This window comes from Triticum urartu, chromosome 4 (assembly GCF_003073215.2).
Source record: "Triticum urartu cultivar G1812 chromosome 4, Tu2.1, whole genome shotgun sequence".
NCBI classification, from domain to species: domain Eukaryota; kingdom Viridiplantae; phylum Streptophyta; class Magnoliopsida; order Poales; family Poaceae; genus Triticum; species Triticum urartu.
In genome coordinates this window covers 591,668,099-591,677,815 of record NC_053025.1, presented here as the reverse complement: position 1 = coordinate 591,677,815, position 9,717 = coordinate 591,668,099, and the positions used below count along the sequence as shown (strand labels likewise).

At 47.7% G+C, this 9,717-nt stretch overlaps 1 protein-coding gene across 2 annotated transcripts; it reads left to right on the top strand.

Moving 5' to 3' along the window:
• The first annotated feature begins 613 nt into the window (after positions 1-613).
• Positions 614-4,808, top strand: LOC125552959. 2 transcript variants are annotated; one of them, XM_048716683.1, is made up of 6 exons: positions 614-913; positions 1,158-1,299; positions 1,420-1,478; positions 1,567-3,183; positions 3,697-3,844; positions 3,935-4,808. In XM_048716683.1, the coding sequence occupies exons 2-6, from the start codon at positions 1,179-1,181 to the stop codon at positions 4,651-4,653; spliced, it is 2,664 nt and encodes an 887-aa protein (XP_048572640.1). In that variant the 5' UTR covers positions 614-913; positions 1,158-1,178; the 3' UTR covers positions 4,654-4,808. The 2 variants fall into 2 exon arrangements, with proteins under 2 accessions (XP_048572640.1, XP_048572639.1); XM_048716682.1 differs by having other exon boundaries at positions 3,679-3,844.
• Positions 4,809-9,717: the final 4,909 nt, after the last annotated feature.

Here is a 9,717-nt window from a genome sequence, read left to right as displayed (position 1 = left end):
ATGGCTTCGCTACATGAGTGCTAGTTTGTGAGGTGATTGTGTCCGTCACATCTAACCCACAAACAAAGGCCCCATTAAAAAAATTCTTTCATTGGCTAAGCTAGCGCTTCTGGCAGAGGGAACATGAAACAAGAAATACAAATACGTTCTATTCAATTTATTTTGCGATAATTTTTTTTATCTATTCATCAACTGTCAAGGTAGTACACAAAATACAAGAAGCCAAAATACATCTATGTCCGTAGACTACCTAGCAACGACTACAAGCACCAGAGCGAGCCGAATGCGCGCCGCCCTCATCGCCCCTCCTCATCGGAGCGGGACAAACCTTGTGGAACGAACACCACACCAATGCCACATCTAGTCCACGAGACAAAACTACAATCCAAAACCAAATCACCGTCTTAATTTTGTTACTAGTTCAATTTTCTTACCAGTGTTTTCAACATTTTTATAGGGATTTATATGTGATGTTTTTTTTTACTTTTATCTTTTTTTTATTTATATAGTCAGATCAGACCGTTGGAGGAGGATTAGGCATAAGCATTTTCTAAGCAGCAATTGGGCCAGGCCTAGGGCTGTAGAGCGCTTTACCCCAGGGCCCAGGGCTCCATTCCCCATCCGCCCCAACCCTAACACATGACGCCTCCTCCACGGCGCCGTTGGCTCGACCTCGTTTGAACGCTCTGCTCTCGGAGCTCGCCCCCCTCCCCTCTCCACCGACGAGCCACCGTCCGCTCCAGCGCGGCTCGATCCGGCCTCCTCCGCGGCGGCGATCTGGCTCGTGCCAGGGCGCTGGCCCCGCGAATCCGGCGCCGCTGACCCCGCGCCGCGCGGCGGAAAGGGCGGATCTTGGCGGCGTCCTCCCCCGGCCGCTGCCCCCCCGGGGCTTCTCCCGGCGTTCCCTTCTCAGGTGAGGGCTTCCTGCATTGCTGCCTTGCCGGTAAACCTTCCGGAGGTTGCAGTAGGCGTTCTGCTATGGGTTTGGGGTCCTTGGGTTTCTCCGGGACGAATTCGAGATGGAGATCGGGTTGGGGCGGATTCGTTCGTCGCCGGCCCATTTCTTGATCAGCTTGCTTCGGAAGCGTTTATGTTGGGTTGAATGCGTCTCCTTTTCTTCCATTTCTTGTGCTTATGCGTGCCGTCTCCGCCTGCAGGTTTTAGGTGGCGAGGAAGGGATGGATGTGGAGAGAGCTGCGTCCAAGGGGCATGGCATCCTCAGCCTCTTTGATTGGGGCAAGAGCAAGAAGTCCAAGAAGCGGCTGTTCGCCGGAGGCGGGGGCGCTTCTCCGACGCCCGGTAAGCAAATGTGTCCTAGGAGTCAGCGTGGACTGATTGAGTGGTTGCCATAAAGCTTGATACATTGTCGCAGAATGAAAACAGGGGAGCCTGAGCTTACACATCAATCTCTCTTTGCAGGGAGCACGGTAGACGGGAAGGAAGCTGTGGGCAGCAGGCCGAGCACACCTTCAAACTCGGTTCGTTTTCGGGCGTTTGATCTTTCCGTCTGTAGTCCTGGTTGCTGCTTACTGTCGTTTTAATGAGTCAAACTCTGCACATTGGCAGATCCTCGAAGATCCGTCGAGTTTGAGGGAAAGCAGCGAGCATAGCTCGTCATCCTCGGTAATTGATGAGGACGCCCGTGCAATGAAAGGACCCACTGTTGTGGCGAGGCTTATGGGTTTGGATTCCATGCCTGCGGCCAGCTCATCTGGATCCTACCCGATTCCTTCTACCGCGCAGCAAACCTTCACAAACAATGTCCATGACGAGTTCATTGGCAGAAGCTACATTGGCAGTCCTAGTCCTCATAAGATGCCGAGCAGCCCTATTGACCGGTTTGGAATGGAAGCGCTGCCTCAGAGATTTGCCAAAAGGTCACTTTCAGGTGCGCAGCACAAGTTGTTCTCCCCGGTAAAGAACCCTAATCATACGTCAGGCAGAAATGCTGCGGATATAATGGAGGCAGCTTCTAGGATCATTGGGCCTGGAGTTGAGAGTAATAGCTCATACAGAGTTCGGGATGTTGGGTACTCAAATGTCGTGCGTGCCTTCAACACATCAGAGATTGTTAGAGTCCAGCAAATGTCCCAAGCGGCGAAGAAGCGTGACACCTCAGCATCTGCGAAGGCACCGAGAGCAAAACCTTTTGATGGAAGTTTGGCAACTTCAGAGTCAGCCTCTTCTTCCAGGTTCTCAGAGTCAAATGGAAATGCTCCAGTTGCTCCAAGGGTCAGGGCCGCCAGTAGGTTGTCACTAGATCCGAGAGCTGCAAGTACCCAAGGAAGTGGAGGTAGAAGCAAAAACAGCAGGAAACCTGCAACTCATATGGATCCTGAGCATAACATGGCTGAGAGAAATCGGGGCAACCAACAAAAGTGCAATAACCAAACTGCTGCAAGCTCATCCAATTCGCTTGAGCAAAATAACAGGAAGCGGAATGCTATGGGTGTTAAGCACAAGGTGAATCCAAAGTCAGCAAGACTCAGCCAACAGGGAAGCAACATTCATTCAACAAATGCCTCTCCCAGGAAGGCCGGGATCACCAGCACCCGCGCTGAAAGCAGTACGAAAGTCAACGCAAAGGGAGAAATGCAGCCAACCAACTATGGAAACAGAAGACCAAATTCTACAGCCAAAACAATCCCCAAACCGAGAAGATTGCCAGATGGGAGGATGAACCCAAAGAAAAACCAGTCAATTGATAAAATTCTCGCCGAGAGGATTCAAAGGCGTGTTCAGAACAATATTGGGACAGATGAGCAGTCATCTATCTCCACAAACAAAAACAAAGTCAGCACTGAGATTGTTTCGTTCACATTTACCTCACCAGTTCACAAATCATTACCTGGTTCTAGATTTCGCAATCATTCAGTGGAAACACGGTCGATAGAGAGCATGAACTCAGCACCAACTTCAAGCAATACATCGAATACTAAACCTGATGACATAGATGGTGATTATTTGGGAATTCTTCTGGAGCAGAAATTGAGAGAATTGACCTCTCGGGTAAAGTCACCCTATTCTAAGCTAGCCAATGGGGTTCGAGTATACGCCCCTTCACCAGGTTCGGAAGATACATCTAGCATTGCATCTACTGAGTATGACAGGGAGTCCTCTCAGCCTTTCAAGGACGGGAAAAACAAATTCCACCAGAACGATCTTGAATCGAAAAGTGGTCAGGTATGTGACCCGAGACACTTATTTTCCTATTATACCCATTTCTTGTTAACTCGTTGTCATATGCACACTATTTCCTTGTGAGCAACATCATATGATTAATGCCAGAAGGTCTGATGCTCATATCTGGAGTTGAACATAGGAAAATTAACATCCCATTAAATAGTTAGGCGTAGTATATTTTCTCCATGTAGCTATGTGCATTCTAGAGTCCACACATGTGATTAGTTTTTCTTGTACGCCTGTTTCAAGTTTGAGACGACTTACAGTGGGTGTCTGCCTACATGATCAATTATAAGCATAGTTAGGAGCCATAGAGTTAGCGATGGAATTCAGGTTTGTATAGTATCTCAATAGTTTGAACACTTGAACCTTCTGAGTTCTGACTTCATGTTAAAGCTGGTACCTAACTGTGCCACCAATGCAAGGGCTGCCTGAGCCTACATTTTTCTATATATACATTCATGACAGGTTAATAAATGGTTCATGTGCTAACAGATTTCTGTTTATGGCCAGTCGTCTCAATCAGTGAAGTATGATAATGAGTTCATCGATCAAGTGGAGTTAGAGCATCTTCACTTCAGCCCCCGTTCTACATGGGAAGTCTCTGTTTCAACAGAAACGGAAACCTGCTGCTCCGTGGAGAGCTGGACGAATCCAAACGGTGAGTTTACAGTTGCTTGGTTGTTGCTATTTCTCACTAGCCACAGGCCTTCCATAATACCTTGTGTATAATACTTCCCTCTTTTTGCAGAATCAAGGTTGTTTGGTTCGGCAGAAGGGGCAGCGACTTCTAGTTCTGCACAGGACGGTGGATCCCAAGAAGTGGACGCCTCATCCGAATATTCTGACACAGCATCGTCAGTCACGGCGACTACAGCCGAAACAACGCACCCATCAGAAAGCAGCAGCTCATGTCGTGCGGACCGCGATCCGGAGATAGACTTCCTGAGGGAGCTACTGAACGCCAGTTCTCTGAGCGGACAGTCTTCATCAGTTTTCGAGCGGTCTGGCAGCTCAGCCATCCTGGACCCTCATCTGCTGGAAGAACTAAACAGGAGCGCCAGGCCTGCAGCTGGCGAGGAAGACGGCGGCAAGGCTTGGAGGATGTCCCGGAGGCTGCTGTTTGACTGCGCGAACGAGGCGCTGAGCGGCAAGTGCGCCTACTACCTGGACGCGGGGTACGGGTCGTGGTTCACGGGTGCGGCGGTGCTGGCGAAGCTGTCGGCGGAGGAGCTGCACCGGGAGATGAGCGGCGGCGGGCTGAGGGTGGCGGAGGAGTCGGCGGTGGACGAGCTGGTGTACAGGGAGATGGGCGGGCCGCGCGGCGGGGCGTGGGTGGAGTTCAAGGCGGAGTCGTTCGAGGCCGGCAGGGACGTGGCGGCGGCGCTGCTGGAGGCCCTGGTGGACGAGGCCGTCGCCGACCTCCTCCTCGCGGGCTCCGGCGGTGCTGTTCCTTCTCGTTGCTGTTGATTGATTTGTTCATTGGTGCTGCTGTTGTCTGTGCGTCGTGTGTTTGATTGATCATTGATGTATGTAGAGAGTCATGGAGTGATGGAGGATGGTTGGTCGGTCTGTTATTTTTGTCTAGTGGAAAGGAAAATAATCTGTTGCTTGGTTAAAAGAAATTCTTCTACTACAGTAGTGTGTTTTGCATGGCCGTGGATGCCGTGGCTGCCATGGCAGCAGGAAAGGTAGCTCCGCCGTCGCTTGTGAGGGCGGTGCGGATGCGTCCGGGAGCCGGCTCCCGTTTTGGTCGGAGCGGCGGGCAGGCGAGGCGTGTCGTGTGGTTGCCGTGTCCGTGTGCACTTGTATTTGTCTCACTTGCTCGGGTGGCCGTCGTGTGCACCACTACCAGTACCAGGTGCAGGTGGTAGCACTCCACTCCACTTGGTCATGATGGAAATCTGGGAAAAGGCTTCCGTGCTACTCCCTCTATTCTAAATTATTTGTCGTAGAAATAAATGTATTTAGACATATACATTTATTTCTATGACGAGTAATTCGGAGCGGAGGGAGTAGTACGTAGGAAGGATCGACAAAAGTGTTTCTTCTTGGGCTCATTCAGTCAGTCATGGAAAGGAGCAGCGCAAACGGACCGCTAGTAATATCATTAATACTTCATCCATTTCAAAATAGATGATCCAACTTTGTACTAATTTTATACTAAAGTTAATACAAAGTCGGGTCATCTATTTTGGAACCGAGGGAGAATTTTGTTTTTCTACTGTACTGTACTTGATAGAGCGGACCCCGTGCCTTCGCGCTCTGGTGCGTTGTGTGTTAGGTGTAGTGCGCATGCCATGACTGTCCGTTGAGTACTACGCACAAGTGCACCCAACTCCATTACATAGTTAGCTCCAGTGTCACCTGGCTGGCTTCGGCTCCTCTGCAATCCAATTATTACTGCACGGGGGCTCTAGACATCCACATCGACCGTAGGCCGCCACTGCTAGAAGCAGAGGCAACGACGAAACCGCAAGGAAAAAAAATCCATTTTAAACCTTGAACTTGTAGAGGTTGGACGAAACAAACTCCCACGTCGAAGAAATCCATGTCAATTGCACCCTGAACTATGCAATCCCGGTCTAAATCGAATCCTGGCAAAATGTCAACCGGGATCCATCTGACTGGTGGGCTAGGGAGCAGTAGTGTTGACCACAGAGCGCTCCCGTCCTCCGCGCTGGGCCGGCCCAGTTGTCTTTTTTTCCGGTTACACTTATATTTTGGTGTTTGTGGCATTTCAAAATATATTTAAATATTGTATATATATATATATATATATATATATATATATATAATTTTTTTTAAAAAATGTAGGTTGCATTTGAAAAATGTTAACGCGCTTCAAAATAATGTTCGTGACATTTTGAAAAATGTATACAATGTACAAAAATGTCACGTAGTTTTAAACAATGTTTAATACCATCCCAAAAATGGTTAACACGTTTTTGCAAAAAGTTTCAAATACCATGTATTCGTGTTTTCGATATGAGTTCAGTGATAAAATTTTTACTCCCGCTGCAGTCGGTCTCGTTGGTTAAATTTATGGTCAAACTTGGATCCCTGGAAGCGCGAACGCACTACATTATGGAATGGAGGGAGTATCACATATCATCAAAATTATTATGAAAGCATAAACATAAACATATAATTTTAGTTAGCAAATAAAGTCTTAATACAGAATTTATATGTGATTATACGGTGCAAGTGGTCGTTATAAAATACACGTACTCAACCATAAACAACTATTGAATAAACACAACATGGTCAACGGTGTGTGGGGGGGGGGGGTGCAAATGCCCCCTATCCACCAGATAATAGTGTTAACTTTATGTCATGAAAATAACAATTTTTTTTATAAAGAGAGACCCCTCTCCGACTTCCATTACTAAAAACCACAATGTCTTTTGAAACTACGATGATTCCCTTGGACCTTCTCCAACTGACCCATGCATCAACGATGTCGTTGTCGAAGGTTTCTCGACAGTGTGACCACCTATTCGGCAAGATCTTCGCATGTGTCTTCTCGGTCTGAGTGAGCTTCAGAGCCCACCCATTGTGCAAGAGGCAGGTGTGTGCGAGTGATGGTGCAGAAAACTGTCAGATCTCTCGATAGGGTGTCTGACGTGATCGGAAGTATCGGGTGAAGGAAATATGCCCTAGAGGCAATAATAAAGTTATTATTTATTTCCTTATATCATGATAAAGGTTTATTATTCATGCTAGAATTGTATTAACCGGAAACATAATACATGTGTGAATACATAGACAAACAGAGTGTCACTAGTATGCCTCTACTTGACTAGCTCGTTAATCAAAGATGGTTATGTTTCCTAACCATGGACAAAGAGTTGTCATTTGATTAACGGGATCACATCATTAGTTGAATGATCTGATTGACATGACCCATTCCATTAGCTTAGCACCCGATCGTTTAGTATGTTGCTATTGCTTTCTTCATGACTTATACATGTTCCTATGACTATGAGATTATGTAACTCCCGTGTGCCGGAGGAACACTTTGTGTGCTACCAAACGTCACAACGTAACTGGGTGATTATAAAGATGCTCTACAGGTGTCTCCAAAGGTACATGTTGGGTTGACGTATTTCGAGATTAGGATTTGTCACTCCGATCGTCGGAGAGGTATCTCTGGGCCCTCTCGGTAATGCACATCACTTAAACCTTGCAAGCATTGCAACTAATGAGTTAGTTGCGGGATGATGTATTACGGAACGAGTAAAGAGACTTGCCGGTAACGAGATTGAACTAGGTGTTGGATATCGACGATCGAATCTCGGGCAAGTAACATACCGATGACAAAGGGAACAACGTATGTTGTTATGCGGTCTGACCGATAAAGATCTTCGTAGAATATGTAGGAGCCAATATGGGCATCCAGGTCCCGCTATTGGTTATTGACCGGAGACGTGTCTCGGTCATGTCTACATTGTTCTCGAACCCGTAGGGTCCGCACGCTTAAGGTTTCGATGACAGTTATATTATGAGTTTATACGTTTTGATGTACCGAAGGTTGTTCGGAGTCCCGGATGTGATCACGGACATGACGAGGAGTCTCAAAATGGTCGAGACATAAAGGCTGATATATTGGAAGCCTATGTTTGGATATCGAAAGTGTTCCGGGTGAAATCGGGATTTTACCGGAGTACCGGGAGGTTACCGGAACCCCTCGGGAGATATATGGGCCTTAGTGGAAAAGAGAAGAGGCAGCCAGAGATGGGCCGCGCGCCCCTCCCCTCCCTTGGTCCGAATAGGACAAGGAGAGGGGGCCGGCCCCACTTCCTCTTTTCCCCCCTCCGCGAATCCTATTCCAACTAGGATTGGGGGGGGGAATCCTACTCCCGGAGGGAGTAGGACTCCTCCTGGCGCGCCTCTCCTAGGCCGGCCGCACCCCCCCTTGAGCCTTTATATACGGAGGCAGGGGCACCCCAAAGGAACACAAGTTGATCCACGTGATCATATTCTTAGCCGTGTGCGGCGCCCCCTGCCATCATAGTCCTCGATAATACTGTAGCGGTGCTTAGGCGAAACCCTGCGACAGTAGTACATCAAGATCGTCACCACCCCGTCGTGCTGACGAAACTCTTCCCCGACACTTTGCTGAATCGGAGTCCGGGGATCGTCATCGAGCTGAACGTGTGCTAGAACTCGGAGGTGCCGTAGTTTCGGTGCTTGATCGGTCGGGCCGTGGAGACGTACGACTACATCAACCAAACGCTTCCGTTGTCGATCTACAAGGGTACGTAGATCACACTCCCCCCTCTCGTTGCTATGCATCACCATGATCTTGCGTGTGCGTAGGAATTTTTTTGAAATTACTATGTTCCCCAACAGTGGCATCCGAGCCTAGGTTTTATGTGTTGATGTTATATGCACGAGTAGAACACAAGTGAGTTGTGGGTGATATAAGTCATACTGCTTACCAGCATGTCATACTTTGGTTCGGCGGTATTGTTGGATGAAGCGGCCCGGACCGACATTACGCGTACGCTTACGCGAGACCGGTTCTCCCGACGTGCTTTGCACATAGGTGGCTTGCGGGTGACAGTTTCTCCAACTTTAGTTGAACCGAGTGTGGCTACGCCCAGTCCTTGTGAAGGTTAAAACAGCACCAACTTAACAAACTATCGTTGTGGTTTTGATGCGTAGGTAAGATTGGTTCTTGCTTAAGCTCGTAGCAGCCACGTAAAACTTGCAACAACAAAGTAGAGGACGAGGGGGGGGGGAGGCGGGGTTATTTCAAAATGATAGGGTTACAGTCTCCTCTATACGTAGGGGTCCTTTGTGTAGTCATCCATTAGTGCTACACTCAGTATGACTAGATGTCGCAATCGATGGACGAGGATTTAGAGCTCTCACGTGTTCCGCATCCCTATACGTACAATACTAGGAATAAAAATACCGAGAAATTTGAAAAAAATCTGAGATTATGGGATATCAAACGTGGGTTCCCGATGTACTTCCGTCTGAAATTTGATGAAAAAATACCAGGAAACGTATTCGCGGCAAAAAAGACAAACAATTTCTATGTATAGCAAAACACTGTTTGGATACATTTTTTTCCGGGCAGTAATTTCTTCACCACGGATACGTTTTTTGGTATTTTTTCACAAAATTTCACATAGAAGTAGATTGGGAAACCAGGATTGGCATCCCGTAATTTTTGATTTTTTCGGTTTTTTGGGAATTTTTTACGATTTTTTTTTGTATAGGGATGCGGAGCACTCGAGAGCTCCTGTGTATTTTCCACCAATCGATCTGCTACTCTATTTTGACCCTACGAAGCTTTTGAGGAATAAACTCCCGGCTTTCCATCAATGCTTGGATTTCAGCAACCAGATGATCATACCCTGAGCGAGATAGGTCATCTCCCTGTAAGCATGCTAAGGCCTCGGAATAATCAGACTGTACAATAATTGGCAAATTTGAATGTTGCGAAGCAAGAGCCATGCCCTGTATGAGACCGTGGATCTTCGCCTCAAGAGCATCATTACAATTAATTAAACAAAAATC

Bases quoted from the DNA above. Each gene is read 5' to 3' on its own strand.
- LOC125552959 (XM_048716682.1), top strand. From the start codon at position 1,179: ATGGATGTGGAGAGAGCTGCGTCCAAGGGGCATGGCATCCTCAGCCTC. The intron at 1,300-1,419 runs GTAAGCAAATGT...CTCTCTTTGCAG, and splicing joins GGGCGCTTCTCCGACGCCCG to GGAGCACGGTAGACGGGAAG. The intron at 3,184-3,678 runs GTATGTGACCCG...ATGTGCTAACAG, and splicing joins TTGAATCGAAAAGTGGTCAG to ATTTCTGTTTATGGCCAGTC.